Source organism: Gracilinanus agilis, chromosome 2, assembly GCF_016433145.1.
Source record: "Gracilinanus agilis isolate LMUSP501 chromosome 2, AgileGrace, whole genome shotgun sequence".
In the NCBI taxonomy this organism is placed as follows: Eukaryota; Metazoa; Chordata; class Mammalia; order Didelphimorphia; family Didelphidae; genus Gracilinanus; species Gracilinanus agilis.
Window position 1 is genome coordinate 596,158,792 of NC_058131.1, and position 21,229 is coordinate 596,180,020.

Here is a 21,229-nt window from a genome sequence, read left to right on the forward strand (position 1 = left end):
TCTTCTCTCTTTAAATAAACATTAAGAGCAATTACTCAGGAGCTGTCCATACCCCACCTACCTTCCCAAACAGGAATGTCATTTAGAGGCCCTTTGAAAGCTCAGACAGCAGTAGTTCTTTTGTTTGTTTGTTTTTTCAAAATAATAGCTTCCTGAATTACTCCTAGAAACATCAAAGTGGAAAAAAAATCATTAAGGTTTGCATTAAAAATGGGTTGACTGGTAGACTGTAGATTAACTTGGCATTTCATGGAATACTTCTTTGTTGAGTTGGCCATTGATGCTTGTTTGTATATTTGCTCTGAATTCTGACCATTATGTTAGTGTCCCTGCTCTTTAAGGTGAAATGGAAACCTACTAAGCTACCAAACTCTTTCTTTTACTTTTTTGAAAAAAAGAATATTCATAGGGGAAGATTACATAGAACATATGTATAGTCACACACTTGATTTTTAGCAAGACATATTTCAAATGCAGGTTTCCTTTTAAGAAAAGGTAGTGATAATTTCTAAAAAGGCCTTGTAAATATTAGGTGACATTTCTATGTCAAGTTAGTCTGATGAGAATGAGTGGTGGCATGGTCAGATATTACTAAATAATACAAATTCAATCCTAGCTTGATAAACCCATACAAAACAGGATGACTGCTTTGTGAAGTATAGTATACCAAATGCTTATCTTATCCTTTGTGCCATTGGGATACTTCTTGGCTAAAAGTGATGGACATGGAACTGAAATCTCTTCCCCATAGTTCAGTTTGATATACTCCTTTGTAGGTGCTTAAATTTTGGTGCCAACATGATCTTTTGGGGAGGTCAGTAAGGAAATGAAATATCAAAATCTCTCTATCCCATTTCTAAGTCTTTAAAATAATGTAACTTTACAATACTTTTTTGAAAATTAAATGTTAGGCTGTCTCTAACTAGGCCCCTTTCTTTTGCAAATTAGTAATGTCTCCCTCCCCCCCTTGGTCTTTCCCCACATCTCTTTTTCTGCCTTTGATATCCCTAGTATGAGCTGGTGTCCCTCTGGCGTACAATACTCTGCTGCCCTGAGTGCTGACTTTAACTGTAGAAGGTATGGTATCATTACGTGTCCAGCAGCCAAAGGGGGCCCTGCAAAGTGTGGCAGTCTTGGCTTTTGGCTTGGAGTTTTGCAGTAGCTGGAATGTATATGAGCAAGCCTGCTTTGTCTATGAATACTTGCACTCATTTGGGAGGTACTTTCCTTTCTTCTTGGCATCACTGACCTAGTTGTAATTGAGGCTCTGGACTTGGGCATTAGTCGATTGCAACCTGTGTGTCCTTAGTGGCTTTAGAATTGGTGTTACCTAAAAAAATGTATGTGTGGCTGTGGTAGGACTGCTTTTTTCCTTTTGTTCTTCTCTTTGTTCTAACAACAAAATCTTAGGAGTTTGAAAAATTACAAATGAGAGAGCCAAGAAAGGAAAGGAAATGTGGTTCTATTTTGTTCCCAAATCGATTCATTTCTTTTATGGATTTTTAATTGCACATAATGTTACCTCTAGTTCACTGACCTATTCCTTCCTTCATGAGTAGCCAACTATTTGTCAAAATAATTTCAGAATTAAACTTTCTGGTTGACACAGATTACTAAGTTTTTAAAATTCACATCCAGTGAAGAACCAGATTTCTTTTTCAATGCCTCCACTTTTATCTTCAGTCTAAATTTCTCAAAATATTACTGAGAATGAATGCCATTTTGTGATGGTTACATTAGTATTAAGAAAATTAATTGGTTTGTGTTCTACGTAGTATGTACCATAACAGGATAAAGAGTTTATTTTAAAACACTTAAAAACTAATAAACATCATACTTGTACATGTGCACACTTTAATTATATTGATTTCGGGGTAGAAGTACTGTAATCCCTCCCGGATAGAGTCAAACCTAGATCTAATTAGTTTTTATCTAGAATTTTTTTATCCATTACTGTATACAAAATAAGACAACAGTGGTTTATCTTATAGAAATTTCCTTTAGAATTTTTGTAGAGGGGGGCAGCTGGGTGGCTCAATGGATTGAGAGCCAGGCCTAGAAATGGGAGGTCCTAGGTTCAAATCTGACCTCAAACACTTCCTAGCTGTGACCCTGGCCAAGTCACTTAACTCCCATTGCTTAGCCCTTACCGCTTTTCTGCCTTAGAACCAATACACAATATTGATTCTAAGACAGAAGGTAAGGGTTTTTAAAAAAAAAAAAAAAGAATTTTTATAGATTTCTGTTTTTCTTGTTTAGGCGGTTCTCAGGAGAAAAACATATATTTTTTTCCTATTCTCAAGATTTTTGGAACAAGCTAATTATAAGGCACCTTTAAATACAAAAATTATACCAAACTCACCAAAATATTTGGCTCCTGATTCCCATTCAAAATATCAAAACTCCTAAGTATATCTTTCTTCTTTGACAGTGGTAAAATGTAAAATTAAAGCCCCAGGGGACACCTTTCTGCCAAAGGTGATTAGCAGCTTTTGCTTTCAAGGTGGTTTATGTTTGTCCGCAACTAACATTTCCCAGGAAGCCTATGGCATTGGTGTTGGCTGCCAGATCTGTGATTTTCAAAATTCCTCAACAATTCCATCAGTGCTTGGGGAAGGAAACATAAAAATGTGTTACATGTTTAAGTGTTTGTTAATTATACTGTAGATCAGCTATATTGATTTCCAGCATACCTGTGACTTATTTATTTAGTGTATCCCCTTCATTGACCCAGATTATAATCCCTCAATGATCAGTTTTTATATCTGAAAAATAAATAATTTTTAGATTATAAATAATAACACATTTATACTACAAAGCCAAAATACCATGTTTGGCTACCGAGGATTACAAACATTGTTATCTGTGTTTTGGTAATTTACCTATCAGGGCAGCAGAATCAGTAGATCCAAGAAAAAGTTATATACATTTAATCACACAGAACTTCTTTTACAATGCTAAGTTTATGAGCCAAAAGATGAACTCTATTGGAAGAATAAAAATTTAGTGAATTAGACTTCCTTCCCTCAGCTATCCCTTCTCAAATATTTTGGATGGATTAGAAAAGAGATTAGGAAATTTGAGTTGAGAGGTATCCAGTGTTTTGTACCCATCTCTTCAGGCTGGCTACATGCTTAGCATGACAACAAACATCTGAAGAATGATATGTAATTGGCAATGGCTGCCTGAACAGGCTCCTTCTTTTTTGAGGTTCAGAGATTAACGGTTGTGACCCTCATTCAGTTTCAGTTTAGAAGGCCTTTCTGGAGGAGCTGGGGACAACAACAAGCCCTCCTCAGCCTTGGATGCCAACTCTACAAGCTCAAAAGAGCTGAGGCGAAGTCCCTTTGGTGGTGAGGAACGTGGTGACTCTCTGGTGTCCCTCACTGAAGAGGACCTGGAGTCAGACCAGAGAGAGCACAACATGTTTGACCGTCAGGTAAGTCCATCTCTAGCTCTGAGAAGATAATTTAGGAAAGTATATTTTATTATTCTCAAACTGACTTGATAGTAGAGACCACCCTAGGCAAGAGGCTTGCTGCCTGAGAAGAGTTTTTTCTGTTCCACTTAATAGTGCCCAGTACACCAGTTTAGCTTGGTAGTACATCAAGACTCACCAATTATAGTAATTCTGACCTAATTTACCTATAGTAGAGTTGCCTGTCAAGGCCTTCTTTAATTAGGAAAGTGGCTTTGATTTTAAGTGTGTTTCCTCTTGCTCTGGGAAGCCTCTTAACATCAGATATAGTAGTAATGCTTCACACCTCCATAGCTTATTTCTTCAGCTTTAATATTATTAGTCATTTGTTCAAGACCTATCTTTGGGTTTTCCTGTTTAATGTTTTACTTTTTTCTCTGGCTGTCCTCTGGGCCTACAGTCTTTCCATCCTAATCTCCTTCTCTTGATTTCCCTGGCTTCCTTCCAGTCTCAGTTAAATTTTTGCAAGCTTCCCCTTTGAGATTACCTCCAATTCATCCTATATGTATCTTATTTGCATATAGCTTATTGCGTATTATTTCTCCTATTACCGTTTGAGCTGTTTGAGTGTAGGAACTCTACTTTTTTCCCTTTTTTACTTTGTATCCCCAACATTTAGTACCATGCCTGACATGTAATAAATGCTTACTAATTGCTTTTGTACTTGCTTCTGTCTGGGAAGCTTTAAGCTTTTAAGCTTTTGAACTTTTAAGCTTGTAGTTTTCTCCATAGCTAAGCTACAGTTTTAGTTTTTAATGTAAGAATTATGGGAGTACTTATACCACTTTTCCTACCAATAAAACATGATTAACTTAGTCATAGATATTTATCATTTACTATGTACCAAGTGACAAAAAAAACCTCAAAATAATTACTTCTCTTAAGAAGCTTTAATTAGATGAAACAAAATATATGTATAAATGTATATACAAAATAAATAGGAAGGGCACTAGCAAGGATCAAGACCTTAGAAGATAATTCTTCTCAATTCGAGTCTTGAAGAAAAGTAAGGAATTTTAGAAAGTGGCCATGAAAAGGAAGTCATCCCAGGCACAGGGATAGAATAGATGTGTAAAGGCTCAGAGGTAGAGAAACAGGAAAGAAGGCAGTTTGACTTAAATAGTGTGGGAAAAGGGAATCATGACTGATGAGTCTAGAAAAGAAGTTTAAGGCCAGCTAATGAAGGTTTTAAAAAGCCAACCAGAAGAATTTCTGTTCATCTTTTTCTCAATAGGGATACCTTGTATTTTGAGTAAGAGGGTTACCTGGAAATACCTACACTTTAGGAAAATCTTTTAGCCAGTTGTGTTAAGGATGGATTTGGAATGGAGAGTGATTTGAGGCAGGAAAAAGAATTAGGAGTCCATTTCACTAATTGAAGCAAAAGATGATGAGGACTTGAACTAAGGTAATAATATCTGAGTAGTGAGAACAAAGGCAGGAGATACTCTGGAGGGAAATATGGCAAGATTTGACAGGTATGGGCTGTGAGGTAAGGGCAGTGAGGGCTCAAGCAAGGATAATGACAAGGTTGCCTTGGCATTAAAAAGGAAATTGAAAATGGGTTCTTCAGTAGAAATAAGGAAATGAAAGAGAGGCGAGTGTTGTTGGGATAATGTAATGATTTCTATTTTGGACATACTGGATTTTAGATTTGGCAACCGATTGGATATGTGGAATGAAGGGAAGTGAGAAATCCTGGATAATGCCCATGTGATACACTTGAGAAATTGGAAGGATAGGAGTGCCTTCCACAAAAATAGGGGAAATAGAGAGAGAGGGGAAAGAGCATTTCAAATTTAGACATGTTGACTTTAAAATGTTCAATAGGCAGTTGGTGATATGTGACTGAAGCTCAGGAATGTCAGCTGCATTGAAATGATAATTAAAACCCATGGGAATTGATAAGAGGACATAGAGGGAGAGAAGAAGGCTTAGGAAGGAGCCTTTGTTAAGTAGTGATTAGACACCTAGGAGAAAGGACCAGGAGAGGATTGTGCCACAAAACCCCTGAGAGGAGAAGGGGATCGATAGTCTCAAAATACTGAGAAAATACCATCAGATTCAGTATTATAGAACTTTGTAGAAACTTTGTAGAAACTTTGTAGAAAAGTTTCAGATAGGCCATCATAATGTTAATGCCTGAATTTTTGTACATAGCACTTTGGATTCATTTCTCTTTAACTTTTTTAAAGACCCCATAATTAGATGTTTTATAATTCTTTGGTCTGACATTGACATTTCATAAAGGCAGCCTTCAGAATAAGAATATATATAGTCATGTTCAGAGCTTAGAGAAATTGGATGTACCTAATGAAAATCAATCTGTAGACTTAAAAAAAAATTTAAGATTTAGCCTATTCTGTTACATGCCTTGGTCTTAAATTTTTTAAAGCTATATTTGTAAAGCTATGCTCTGAGTATATTTTCTTGAAACAATTTATTGTATTTATTTGACCTAGTGATAATACGAAGCAGAAAAAGGAAAGGTATGAATATGCTTGATTGGGAAAGGAGGGAGTTTTAATTTTTTAATTGTTATTACTATTATTATTACAGTCCTTTTTCTAAGACAGATGTTTCCGTAAATTTGATGAATGACTGTCTTTTCAGTAAGGACTGTATTCCTGAATATCTATCTATTAGCATTAAAGTGTAATCCTTTCTGACTTGGTCTCCTAGTTAAAGAATTTAGAATGACATTAAATTGCTGATCTTGGCTTATATGACTGCCTTTACTAATGTGTTGGTAAAAGGGGACAACTTTTTCTTGTGTAACTATTAATGGATGATTATGATACTTACAACCCTATCCTTGTGCTTGTGGTTGAGTTGCATCTAAGAAAAGTTCAGGATTGATAGCACCTTTATTTTACCTTCTTTATTCTCAGCATTATTTAAACTATAGGAAGAGTTTGTCTTAGGTTTCATGACATGAGTAGGACAAGGGATATTTTAGTCTTAGGAAAAATGAAAGGAGTGGATTTCTGTTATTTCTGTCACATTAAATAGATTTCCAATGGAAGAATTTGAAAGGAGACAGATTTTGGCTCGGTGTAATGAGAATATTACTTTAATTAGAAACTTTCAACAATAGTCTGGAATATCTTAAAAAGCATTGAGTTCTCCACTACTGGAAGTATATAAGCAAAGTCAGAAGGATTATTTGTCAAGGTGTTATAACAACAGAATCCTATGTTAATTGTAAGAAGTTGGACTAGACAACTTCAGAAATAATTTCCAACTCGAATGTTCATTGATTCTACTGAAGAGTTGGAAGATCAACCAGGGAATCTAGATCAATCAACTTTTATTTCACACGGGACAGTCTAGTTTTCAGTTATAATTAAAGAGATACAGATTTTATTTCCAGATTCAACTTAGTTTGTGATATTGGCAAAGCTATTTTAAATTTTCATATGCCTTACTTTTAATTTCTATGAATGAAGATATTCTTTGCTTTTATTCCAAATAAGTGATATTTTAAGAACATGTGACTATAAAAATTTTACAAGACTCAGATAAAATCCTACTTTCTACAAGAACGCTTTTCTTTTCTGGTCCTCCTTAATTTTAATACCTTCCCTATGAGATTATCTCCAGTTTATCCAATATATATCATTTGTACATAGATATTTGTTTCTTATCCCACCACCACCACCCCATTTGATTCCTTGAGGGCAGGGACTATTTGTTTGTCATTTTTAGGAGCCCCCAGGATTTATAATTTCTTGACACATAATAGGTGTTTAATAAATGTTAATTCTTTTTAGCCTATAAAAGCTTCTAAATAAATATGTGGTATTAGCCTCTTAAAAATGTCATAGTTATTACATTTGAGTTAAAATTGGGTACACATGTGTCACTTGACTATTCTTTATTGAGTCTCTACTCTATAAGTTAGTGCTATGAGACACTGTTAGGCACTGGGAAGAAAGAGGATAGAGAAATAAGATTTCCCCAATAAAATTTTTCCTAAGAAATAAATAATTCTTTATGGAATTTGTAGGCTAATAGAGGCAAATAAATAAGAGAGAAAAGAAAGTCAACATTTCTAAGTACATCATTTTCCCCCTTTTGCATAAATAAAAATTCACTTTTAAGATTTATCTTCTTCCAAACATTTTCCTTTTCCAACTTTGTAGAGTTGTCAGACCAGGGTGATTTTGAGTAATCTCATTCCACAACCTGATACTTCAATGAACTCTTTTGTTGTGTTCTATTTCACAGCCACGCCAGAGAGCCAAGCAACAGGGGTTTAATTACTGTACATCAGCCATGTCTTCTCCATTGACAAAATCCATCTCATTAATGACAATTAGCCATCCTGTATTAGACAGTAAGTATACAATTGTTTAACCATACTTTTATTTTCCTTTTAATTTTTTCTTTAAAGGTACAATGTCATCACTTTCTGAAACCCTGTTGTTTTTCTCTTTAGCTGACCTTTGCATGTGGCACTTACTTTATAGACAAGTAGCTATGGGTCTACCCATATGGCAATATGGGTCTACCAAGTTGCTGCTCAGACCTTAGATTTCCCTTGCTTCTAATTCTAATTCAACAAATGTTGGTGTTTAAACTCAAGATAATGTTTTTTAGTTAAGATAGCTCCATATTGGGTTTGAAGGGGATTATAATAAAAAATTATATAATTTATTATATGCTTGAATATATCAATTATTTATATATATATATATTTAAAATAAATCTATATAGTTTCAGGATTTAAGTGGCAATGAAATTGTATTATGGTCACTTAAAAGACAACTTGAGTTTTTATGAATTCCATTGAATTTTTACCCTATTTTTTTACAAACAGGAAGCATGGAATAGCAGATAGATTTCAAGCCCCACTTCTGATAGATACTGGCTTTGTGACCTGGTTGGCAAGTCTTTCAACTTCTTAGGAGCTCTAGACATCTCCCTCAGATTCTAAATTAAAGAGAAGTGCTGACTCGCATTAGTACCCATATTAATTTATCCAGGAGTTCCCCATACCAGTGAAATAATAGGTCTACTCATTATCCCCTGCCTCTTTTTCAAAGCCATTTACAATGAGAAATCTTTTTTGTGCATATATAATATCTGGAGTAAAACTGTTATATTCCAATAATCCTTCAGAGAGAGCAAAACAGTCAGGGTCCCTACTTTTTAGTAGTTCAGAGATAAATAATTCACAGGAAAAAAATTTTAAATCTAGAATGTAAAATTCTAAGAGGAATTCCTCAAATTGAGCTAAAAGGGAAAAAAATTAGTAGCACCAAGTCTGGTGAAGGATTAAAATTTCTTTACTTTTCTGTGACAGAATTAATTTTCTTATGTTATCTGAGATACTTTGTAGCTCTTTCTATTATTGTCTTACTCCTTTAATAGATGGTAAGTTTTTTGAGAGCAAGACTTACATCTTCTCTGCACCCTAAAGCATTTTTAGCACAGTGCCTTTCCTGTAGCAGTTATTAAAAAACTACTTGGAAATTAATTTGGAAAAAATGAGTCAATTAGAGATCTATTTTTCCTCTTTTCACAATACATTTTATACTTATCATGAGGTTGCATTTTGTTCCTTTTCAAATCGATAACTCAGACATTAGTCTTGTCTTTTTTTTTTTTTTTTAAACCCTTACCTTTTATCTTGGAGTAATACTGTGTATTGGCTCCAAGGCAGAAGAGTGGTAAGGGTAGGCAATGGGGGTCAAATGACTTGCCCAGGGTCACACAGCTGGGAAGTGTCTGAGGCCAGATTTTAACTAGGACCTCCTGTTTCTAGACCTAGCTCTCAATCCACTGAACTACCCAGCTGCCCCTAGTCTTGTCCTTTTGACTGTTGTTTCTGGTGGTTAAGTCCAAGAAACCAGAAAATTGTCCACTTAAAGGTATAGACATGATGTTATATTAAAGGGGCTGTTTCTTGGTGTCTTTATTTTGGTATTTATGTAGCCAATATTATAAATGAATAATTTTCACAAAAATTTCATTGGAATTGAAAAGCTAGAGCTTAACAGGCAGAGAGAGCGTTATTGTAAGAACCCTGTAAGTCAGATTTTTTAGCACTTTGCTGTCACTATGACTAACAAGCATGTGGTCTTAATGGATAGGGCCCCTTAGCAACAGAAACAACACTGGGAAACGTCCAGTAAGGAGAAGATCTTTTATCCTATATTATATGACACTCTTCTCTTCATAACTGAAGCACTTCATTATTTTTCTTCCAAAAAAGCAAAACAATTTTTTGGCCAGGTCTTCAGTTGCTAACCAAACACTATAAATAACACAGTTAACTCCCAGAAAACAGACTCACTCAGAGTGCCACAATTCCTGGCAACATATAGCTTTTCTTCCTGTTGCTGGGAAAATTTCTGCTCAAGCTCACCAGGGGGAATTGAATGAGTAGCAGACTGCCATCAATTGCTTAGCTTTGAGTAAGGTTTTAATCATTTTATCAAAAGTTGTTTTGCGTCATAGGGCCCACACTACCCACTTTTACCCAGTCTGAATGACTAGCTCATAAATATCTTTACTAGCCTTTTTCTTTTTTTAATCATTATTTCTGTCCTGGCAACTATGATTAAAGGATAGGTCATCCCTGCCTATACTCTTCCTCCATCCCTCAACTCCTAACTCCCTACTCCCAATCCCCTTCAATGCACAGAGGTACACGCTTATTACTTGTTGTTTTGTTTTGTTTTGTTTTTAAACCCTTAACTTCTGTGTATTGGCTCCTTGGTTAGAAGAGTGGTAAGGTGGGCAATGGGGGTCAAGTGACTTGCCCAAGGTCATACAGCTGGGAAGTGTCTGAGGCCAGATTTGAATTTAGGACCTCCCGTCTCTAGGTCTGGCTCTCAATCCACTGAGCTACCCAGCTGCCCCCTTTATTACTTGTTAATCTTATTTTCCTCACTGATCTTAGTGGTTAGAGCTTTAGTCTGAAAAAATGAAAAGCCTTTGTGGAAATTGTTAGAATTCTGGCTTTAAGTAGAACTCACTTTGAATAGAACAACAAAAAATAATGAACAGGTTGCCTTAAGTATCGGAATGGAAGACCAAAGAGGTTTTGCCACTGGCTTATGAAGCTCATATTTTCAAAACATGTAAACACTCCGTGCCTCTCTGTATATGATAATATTTAGGATATTTTGACATGATTAAAATTTGTGAATTGCCTTTAAAGTCTAAAGGCAAATTGAATTCTTGAGAAGAGCAAGTGTTAATATTGCTACAAGTGTTTTGATGGATGGATCGTCGTCAGCAAATTCAATATGAAGAATTTGAGCTGTGACTCCCATTGAAAATAAGTTTCTTAATTGCTGCAATGCCTATATGATTCATTTTTCTCTGACCACACATTAAACTATTACAAAGAAATGAAAATGTTGGCTAGAGGCATTTTCCCAATGACTATGTCTCATTCTATGCACTATTGTTTAGGAACAGAATTCTTTCTAAAATTACCCTTGCATCAGTGATTTCTGATTTGTTATCCTCATCATGTCTACTTCCTTCTGAAGAAAATGGCTGGTGCACGCCCTGCTCTTTGAGAATTATTAAGGCTTGAGCCCTTCTCCATGTTAGTGTATCTGCTGAGCTCTTGCTGGAATGTCTTGTTAAGGAGTCAGCCAGATTGGAAAGCACAGACTTGGGACATTATTTCAGCCCAGGATGTGTTTCAAAAAGCTCTTGGTGTAGAAGAAAATACTGTGCAAATGGGGTAACTAAAATGTTTCTATACACTTTGTCACCAAAAACACCAGCTTGATGATTGAAGAGCCATAAAAGGCATAAAATGACCTGTAATCAGACCTCTAATCTGATGTTCTGTGGAGAGTGTGATGATTACATTTTATTTCTCCAAAGACAGATTGCCTAGGAAATCATACTAAAACTAAAGCTGCCTAAGTTGTGTAGGATAATATCCTGGAGAACTTCCATTTAAAAACTACTTCAGGAAATTTGTTCATCATTTCTTTTTCTTGCATCAGACAGTGCTTTTGTCTCTTGGCGTCCAAAGAAATTCCTGAATGGGCAGATGCCCAATGAGATAGTATATGTAAAATGTTTTGCAAACCTTAAAGCACTATATAAATATTAGCTGTCATTGTTTATAATATCATTAACATATTGGGCACATGAAGGGTAATAAAATTAGAACTTATATTTATGTAGTACTTTTAAGATTTGAAAAGTACTTTCCTCTCAACCCTAGGTGGTGAACTATTGCCAGGGCCATTATCCCCATTTTTCAGATAAGGAAACTGAGTCTCTGAGAAATTAATCAATTGGCCCGAGAATACAAAGAAAGAAGGTCTAAAGTTTGTTTGCTTGGGAAGACAGAACTTAAGAAGGCTGGAAGGCTAGGCTTGTAGATGGACAGGGAGGGTGGGCGTTCTTCCAGCCTGTGTCTGGAGCAGCATCTAGATGTCCAGAGGGAGGCTAGCCTGAGGAGAAGCAGTGAGATGCCCGGCTTGGCCAGGAGCAGCTGCCCAGGCCTAGAGGCCCTATCCCCCTCCCCACCCACCCTGCCCCCAGGTGGAGGGTACTTAAGGGGGGGCTGGATTCTGGGATTTCCCAAGAGGAAGAGGTAACTGGTGCATTGAGGTGTCTTCAGTGATTAGAGCTTAGGGGACGATGAAGAACTTCAGGGACTTGGCTGAGGGAATAGAACTCATGCCTGTCAGGGGAAGGATGTAGCCGGGCTCTCTTCCGAGGCCACGCCACCGCTCTGTGTCCCCTCTCTGGGCTGCTTCAGACGGTACCTCTTGAAAGCCTGATAGATGATAAAATTCTTGATTGCTTCCTCTCAGGCACAGCACGTGCATCCCTCAGTGGTAGTTACCTGCTAGTGTTCTGTATTGCTTTGGCACTGTTGAGAGCCCTGGGTTCAAATCCTGCCTCTGACTCCACCTGGGTGACCTTGAGGAAGTCTCTTAAGCTCCCTGGGCCTCGGTTTCCTCATCTGCAAAAAGGAAATGACCCCTGAGTTCTCTTTAGCCCTAGATCCTATACTCCGTGACCCTCGGGACACTCCTGTAAGAAGGGAAAGAGCACTGTCCGTCCTGGTCACTGATCCTTCCAGTGACTAACACTGCCCCCCCCCAATCCGCCCCAACCCCGGTTTCTTTCTCTGTCAGATGGACAGAATAAGAGCCCCTCCCCCAGGCCAAGGGTTGGGGGGGGTGCGTCACGGCGCTCAGGGACGGCCTAGCACAGGGCAAAGACGGTCTCACACCTCCCCGCTTTGTTTCCTGACCTCAGGGATTCTCCCAGCGCCCTGCTTTGGGTCATCTTTGAGCTTCACCCCGTCCTGGGTGTTTCTGAGCACATTCATCCTGTCCTGGAGTGTGGCTGACGCCCTTCTGTCTGCTGCCACCACACCCAGGAGGAGAGTGGCCCTTGGATAAGGCCAGAAACCAGAGCAGCCCTTTTAACCAGCTATCGGCCTGCTTGTATATCTCTACACACATGCGTGTGTGCGTGTGTATGGGTGCAGTCATCGCATCACTGCATTTTAACCTAGTTCTATGAAGAAGGAGAACATACAGGCATGGGGGCAGATAGGGGGCTCCATGGATTGAGAACTAGACTTAGAGATGGGCGGTCCTCCTGGGTTTACATGTGGCCTCAGACGCTGCCTAGCTGTATGACCCTGGGCAGGTCACTGAACACCCATTGCCCAGCCTTACCACTCCTTGGAACCAACACACAGTATTATTGATTCTAAGACAGAGGGTAAAGGTTTTAAACAACAACAAGGTTATGATAGAGGCATTGATTACTATGTATAGAAGCAATGAAAAACAAATCTGTTCACTCTTGAAAACTTTTTAAGGTGATATTTTATATATGTGTGTGATTATATGTATTATGTATTTACATACATTCATGAATATAAATTTTTATTTATATACATGTAGAAATAGAAGTATAGTTTTATATATGAGTTGGATGTATGTATACATGTGTATGTATGTGCATATAATATAGCTGTGCCAACTACAAAATGTTTCATATTTTTATTGAAAAGGAATGGAAAACATGTAAAATGCATATAGATTTTATAGTTTCCAGAGGAAAGAGGGAAGTCCAATTTAGAGAGTGCCATGTTGTAAACCTCTTTCAAATGAAAAATTACTATTTTAATTTTTTTAACCTCTCCATGTGCCACAAATGAGCTCATTGGTCTTACCAGCTTAGTGTTCCAAGAAATGAGATTTCTTTTTTAATTCTAATGTAAACTAACCTACGTGTTATTTGCATTTTCAGTCACATTTTCTAACTTTACTAGCCCCAAAGTGTTCTGGAAATCCCTCTGCCTTGAGACTTTACTTCCTTCTCATACCTACCTCATACTTGGTATTCTACAAATACCAAGGAGATAACAGAACATCCTGTTGGGCAAAATCTTAAGTTGAAAGAATGGAGAAATACCCCCATGCATAATGAAATCCATAATTTGGAGGTTCTAATCTTTTAACATTGTGAGCTTCTTTTGACAGTCTACTGAAGCCTATGGAGTATAGACTCTATCTCAGAATAATACTTTAACTGAATGAAATATATGATTAAAAAAAGAAACCAATTATTTTGAAATATAATTATTAATTTTTTAAAGTTCCTGAACCTATAGGTTATGAATCCCTGTGCAGTTATTTGAAAATTCAGACAAATGTGAGTCTATCCCTTCATCAAATTCTAGAAATTTGTTACCTAAGAAAGGGTTTATCTTGGATTATCTCAGAAAAAGAACACAGACTCTTCTTTCCCTGTCTCTGTCTCCCTCCCCACCCCACTCCTCCTCGCCCCTCTGCTGCCATCCTTAAAATCAGTTAGACCTTGGACTTTGTGCATATTTTTGGAATGTGGATTTTAGCTGCCTCTTTCTTTGCTTGCATGTTTTTATGCATGCTCTAATGTCTTCTGTTAACCCACTCCTCAGAGGCACAGGAGCAGATACAGCCAGTGAGGCGGATTTCCTTCTCCATCAGCATCTCTCCACTTCTCCTTAAGTCTAAAACTGTCTTTTCTCTTGGCTCTTCTTCCAGTGATGAAGAGGAGAAGTTGCATAGTAAGTAAGCAACTTTCCTGTTTAGCCACTGTTCTGCAGGGTCGGACCATTTTTGTCAATGCTATAGAAGCTATATTACTTAGCAAACAGTAGGTGCTCTTTTGCATGCCATCTGAGAGGTTTACCTAAGCCACCTGTTTTCATGCTTTATGTTGAAAATTAGATGAATGAAACAGTTATAGTCTTTGTGCTCATCTCTTATATCCTTGTTTTCATGGCATTTTTATGTAAAGCTGAGTTCGAGGAAATAAGATCCTCTCTAGAGTCACAGATGCCTCCAAAGACAGGAGGATTAAGTAACCTCTAAATATCCTTTGGTTTTTATTTCTAATCTTAATTACTAACTGACAAAGTTTTGTGTTTGGTCATATAAAATAACGAAATAGTCACCTTTTCTCTTGCTACCTTTTTTCCATAGTGAGAATATAGACTTTTTTCCTTCCACTGTGTGACACCATTTCAAGAAAAGTAACTTAATTTTAGGATCAAACCATTGAATTGCTACATTTTAATGTGTACATTTAATGTGTAAGGTGTACATTTTAATCTTCCTCCTGCATTTTCTTTTTTTCTCTCAAAATTTTAGTTTAGTTTTTCTTTTTAGTCCTCTGAATAAGCTGTAGCTTATAAATGGGTAGATTTTTACTTGACAGTACCTACTTGATAGATTTTACAAGGCTTCAGATTGTTAGCAGATTTATGAATTGGAAAGAATCTACTTTTTACTCATATGAGTCTCATTATAGATTGTTAAAGAGATATGCAAATGGTTATCTACCCTTTTGTAAAAATTGTGTTTGTAATATACCAAGATTATTTTTCTTTGGGAGAACTCATTCATAACTTGAAGTAATTTAATAAAAGGCTTTGTTCTTTACCCTAAGTTTCTGCATTATTTAAATATCATCCAGACTTCTCAGCCCAGTACTTAATGGTCAAGCTTCTCTATCAATGAAACTTTCTTATAAGATAGTTTGGTTCTCTTTCTCTGGTGGTCTTTGACTTAGTACTTCTCATAGTTAGGGAGTTTAGTGGTAGTGTATGTACAGAGAGGGCTGGTAATATGGCTATTTCCCAAGTCTTTTCTAGTAAGACTCGTAGCTTATCATAGCAGAAAGATTATTAGATGTGGGTTCACTAGAGACCCCATTTGGAAGCCTAACTTTCACACTTAATAATTGTAATTTGGGGCAAATCACTTCTATTCCCTGTAAGTTTCAGTTTCTTAATATGTAAAATAGTAATAGTAAAATGATAATAGTAATCTATAAAATAGTACTTTCCTCACAAAGTTGTTGGGAGGCTTAATTAAGAAAATACATATAAAATTCTTTGTAAAGTTAAAAATGCCATGTACCTGCTGTTATCATTTTGTCCTACCTTTCTCTAGACCTTGTTTGGAATCCTAGGTTTCACACTTAATAATTATGTAACTTTAGGCAATCCCCCACCAACTGAAAAATGTCTCCTACAAGGAGAGTTGTAAGAATCTAGTTAACATTCAGTTTCTAGATCTTTTGAAACCAAGTTTTCCTCAGAGTAGTGATGCTTTTATGACATACACCCTTGTCATTATTGAAATAGAAATAAGGTCCACCAGCATATTAAGTGCTTCTTATATCTCCAAATAAAGTTATTAACCAAGCCACAGTGGAGCTCATTTTATCTGGTAACATGATAATCTAACTGGAAAGAGTTTTAGATATTATCTCATCTACTCCCACCCCTTCCTTTAATAGCTGATGCTAGGGGGCCTAGACGGGAGACAGTGATGACGGGAGAGGAGCAGGATCCAGTGATGAGGAGAGTAGGAGACAATCACTGTTCTTCCCCCTATAACACAGTGTCACTCACACCTCTGAAACAGGAAGCTCCTCCAAGGAGGAAAGGGCAGGCAAGATACTCTTGGCTGTCTAGAGATGATTAAAAGTTCTTTATACAGACAGGGTTATCCCATTCACACATTTCCCTTTTTATATCTAGTTCAAAGAACATGTTAGGTATTAGAACTAAGACTAGCAAAACTTTGGTAATGAATTTTCCACAAGTAATCTTTGAAAATAGTTTAAATTTAATTCACAATAAGGTAAGATTCAGTTGGCAAAATATTACTCAAAATCTAATAGATGTATTTCCCTATGTTATTGCAGTAAGTGAGGTGAGCATAATATTTCTATTTAAAAGTATGTTGTATTCAGAAGGTATTGATACAACTGGACTTTAAACACTGAAATTATACTTTCCATTGATTATTGTCTTTCTGTCATGACATCCCTGAAAATGTAATAAAAAGGAATCATTCTTAAATTTAGTTGAACTACTCTGATTTCTATGTTCCTATTCAATTTAGTTTAGGAAGCTTCATTGATTTGCTTTGATTTGTAGCCTGATTCATTTATAGAGAAGGGAAAAATAATTTGTGAACTCATCTTATAGGTGGTAGGAAAATCATTTTATGAATGAGAAAACTGAGGCTCAGAGAGGTTGTGCTTTTCCCTTAGTCACATGTCTCATTAACAGCAGAACAAGGCTAAAATCACCAGGTTCCTGTCTCATAGTCTGATCCTTTTTCTACACCATGTTTTCTAAATTTCTCAGGTATTTGACAGGCTGAGAGACTAAGCTATTAAGGGAAGATTAACAGAGCAGAAGCAAATGAATATTACTAAAATATTTCTTTAATTAACTAAGTTGAAATTTTAGTAAAATGACTAAGAAACTGCATATCCTTTAAAAATGGACAAGTAAATATTTCCTTTTAAAGAAAATTAAAAAGTACAGTTTTCATGTTTTTTGAAGACTCTATATCATAAAGTTATCACAATCCTTTATTAGGTATTTCTTTTATGTCATTTATTTGTCACAGGTCACAGTATATAGGAGTCACTCCATGTCATTATCATCAGCTTTGATTCTATTGTGTAATTTCCTAGTGTACTTCCTTGACTCTGTTTTTGTTCTAATAACTGTAGGAAATTTTGTATTCTGACTCCTTCCTTGTGTGTTTTTTTTGTGTTTTTTTTTTTTCAGATTCACGACCCTTCCATAATACCAGTGCTAATTTAACTGAAAGGTATTGTATATTTCTTTTTGTTACTTGTCTTCCTGAAATCACTTTGCAGAAACTGGTGTTAGGCCAGTTTGCAGTTTGAGGCACACAGTGAAGGACTAGCAAACCAAAACCGTTGTCTGTTTAATCAGGCACATGAATGATATATTTTTTAAAAAAACCTTTACTTTCTGTGATAGTAACAACTCTGATGGAAGGGCAAAGGCTGGTCAGATGAGATTAAGTGGCTTGCCCAGGGTCACAGAGCTAGAAAGTGTCCATCTAGCTGCCTCAACAAAAATTGTTAAATGGCTAATTAATAGTAGTAGGATTTAGTTAATTTCTTGAACATTTCTTCCTTTTCTTCTTGAAATTTTTTAGTTGCAAAAAATTTTCATCCTACTGAGGTATTATGAACGTGTGTTCAAAATTTTATTTTTTGTTCTTATGAGGTTCTATGGAAATATGCATGCAGGTAGTGATCTGACAAGATTTTGTTCTGTAATTATTGTAAATAATTATAGAGTAAATACATGTGGTCCCACCACTTTCTAAGGTTTATTTCTGTTTTAAATATGCTTCCAAGCTTACAAATATGGCATATTACTGCATACTATTCAGTAGACAGAAAATATCTGTTCTATTTCCTTTTTAATTCTTATTTTAAATTGCTGAGATTAGTAATTTTGTGTGCAACAAAATTAAGAATATTTTCATTACTAAATCTATTTTACAAAAATCTACTTTTCAGAAGATTCCATAATGGCTTACTGTTTTTACACAAAAATCTTTATGCTTCTATTTGATCTTCTTTACCATTTTTTTTTCTACAACCTGACACATTTTGGAGAAATAGTCATGTTCTTTTTTTTTCTTCAAAGTAGAATAGTTCCCCCATGTTCTTTACTGAAGGGTTAACTAAGGTGAACTTCTTTGGGATGGAAAAAAGTCTATATATTGGAAGACATGAGGCTGATAAAGATAAAGATTTCGGCTACATGTAAAAACTGCCTTTTAAGTTCCTTCAAATTTGGCTCATGATGTTTCACTATGAGGGGGAAAATTTTGCATAATCATATATAATTTTAGTAAATAGCACTGTTTGGGTCCCCTTTCCACCTATTATAAATAAGGCAGTGATACAGATTTCAGTTCCTTCCCTCAAGAAGCTTACTGTATAATCTATTTCATAATTGTTCAGCCTTTATCATCAAGACTTAATTCATTCACCACAGATTTTGGATTCATGTCTAGCTAATATTTTACTGAATTTAATTTCTTATAGCACAGCCAATAGGAGAAACCATACTTCTCAGTATTTTATACATAATCATACTTGTGGAAAATCTATAAGAATTTAACAAAAACAATCTATTTGCTTAAGAGATAATATTTAGAATGAGTAATTTATTATTACCACCTAAAAGAAAAACCAGGATGGGTACTTAATAACACAGTATATTTTTTTAATTTATTTTTTGAATCTGGACCTATGATGGACAGATAAAAAAAAACTACAAAAAATTTTAAATACCTGTACCACATAAATGCAGTAGTTATTCCTTTTTACAATACTAAAATATACATTACTCATATGAGAATAGGAATTAATTTCTTAACAGCAGAGGGCACTGTAGTAGTATATGTTCCATCCTAATTTTTAAGTATTTTAAGCAGATATCTCTAACTCCTCCCAACTACCTGATTTTATTTCTTTCTTCTTCTTTTTTTTTAATATAAGAATATGAACCATTCAACCCGTGGTTGAAATAAGTGACACAACAGGATAATGGAGTGGGGAGGGGATTTAGGTAAAAAAAAAGGTTGTATCACAAATTGTTTGCCTTTTAAAATGGACTTTTTTTTTCTTTCAGTATAAATGAACAGGCCTTTAACTTTGTCCCACAAAGCCCCTCCAAGAAAGATTTTGAAGGGAAAAGCGGAACAAAAGTCAGTCGTACCTTCAGCTACATCAAGAATAAAATGTCTAGCAGTAAGAAGAGTAAAGTAAGTGAATCTAGTCCTCACTTGTCCTTGTGTCCTGCACAGGTTTCTTTAGGGATGGCATCTGTCCTGATCATCTAAATCAGGCATCAGAACATCACAGTTATAATGTACAAATTAAAACAGATTATATAACCTGAGAATATAAATGGGGAAAAAAATTCAAAGATGTTACTTGAAAGCTCTTTTTCCGAAGTGGATAACAGGATAGGATTGTCCTTGAGTTGAAGCAGAAGGATTGGGTTAAGATAAACGAGACAGGTTTAAAGTGACATTTGAAGATTTCATGCAGTTTGTAAGCATTGCAGCATATTTAATGTTTCAATTGAATGTTTGTACCTGTGAAACATGATCCTTCAGGAAGTCACAAGAACTTTAATACTGGCTTGTTTAATGTGACTTATTTTACTTTTATTCTTGGCCCAAAAGGAAACAGTGCCAATACCAGTAATTTAGTGTTTTCAAAATACTGAAAGCTAGAAATAATATTTGGAATTTTCCTGGGTCATCAAAAGCCAGTAGGGAAAGGGTACCTTACTATTGAAATTTCTCTTGATTTACATCACAAATTGTCCCCCTCTCCAAATTCTGGTTTAGAAATGTATTTGTATCTTATAATTTTAGAAAGCATATGTTAAAAAATTATCATTACATGAAATTGGGAAAATACAATCTTTGCATTAAAAAAATAGAAATATATTTGAAAAATTTCTTAAGTCAACTCAGTTATTGCTCTGAAATTGCCCAGAGAGAAGTAACTTCAAAGATAAATGGGCCCCTCAGTTACATGAAACTCTGTATTCAAAAGGCAAGAACTAATTTATATTGTACAACAATAGCTGTGCATTAAGTCTCTGCTTAATGGTTCAAACCTTTCAACAGGTAGACTTGTGGAAATGTAGCAGCCAAATCTGCCCTGTTTTCAGTAGTTATTAGGGAAAAGTACTCAAGAATGGTCTGTATCTCATAAGGAGCAAAAGTCATCAAAGTTTTCATCCTCTTGCCTCTTCTCTGTCACATGGTGACAGCTAACATTTAAATAGTGCTGACTATGTTCTAGGCACTTTACAATTATTATCTCAATTGATCCTCATAAAAACCTTGGAAGGTAGATGCTAGTATCTCCATTTTAATAGAGGAAACTGAGGAAAACAAGTGACTAGCCCAAGGTTACATAGCTAGTTAGCGTCTGTCTTCCGGACTCCGGGCCTAGCATTCTCTCTACTGCACTGACTAGAAAAGCAGAAAGCCAGGTGAAATCGGGGGCAAAGCACCTAAATAATCAGAATGATTGAATATTATCTTCAATATCCTTAGTTTGTAATTAAAGAAGCAAAAGAACAAGTCTTCATAAGAAGATTGGAAATAGAGCTGAGAATGGGGCCTCTGTAGCCCAGTGGTCAAATGACCTGAATGTATAACTTGAAAATACTCTTCAAAAGGGTCTGGACATGAAGAGAGATCAGTCGCTTTCCAGCTAATTAGCAGTTACCTATTGAGTGCCTTCTCATCTCTGTGCCCTTCTCCTTGAAGTGTACTTAGTTGGCAGGAAAAGTCTAAAATATGTAAAACTGTAGCGAGTAATTCAAGGCAGATTCGAGAGCTAACAAGGACTTAAGGGATCCCCCAGGCTGAT

The 21,229-nt window shown here is 36.0% G+C and overlaps 1 protein-coding gene across 1 annotated transcript in view; it reads left to right on the forward strand.

Annotated features, from left to right (window-relative positions):
* Window positions 1–21,229, forward strand: part of AKAP13 (A-kinase anchoring protein 13) — a 114,059-nt gene that overhangs the window by 39,349 nt on the left and 53,481 nt on the right. Inside the window, exons 5-8 of the mRNA XM_044665434.1 lie at window positions 3,244–3,439; window positions 7,709–7,817; window positions 17,571–17,613; window positions 19,464–19,596. Coding sequence (XP_044521369.1) covers window positions 3,244–3,439; window positions 7,709–7,817; window positions 17,571–17,613; window positions 19,464–19,596 — 481 coding nt within the window. The remainder of the gene's footprint in view (window positions 1–3,243; window positions 3,440–7,708; window positions 7,818–17,570; window positions 17,614–19,463; window positions 19,597–21,229) is intronic.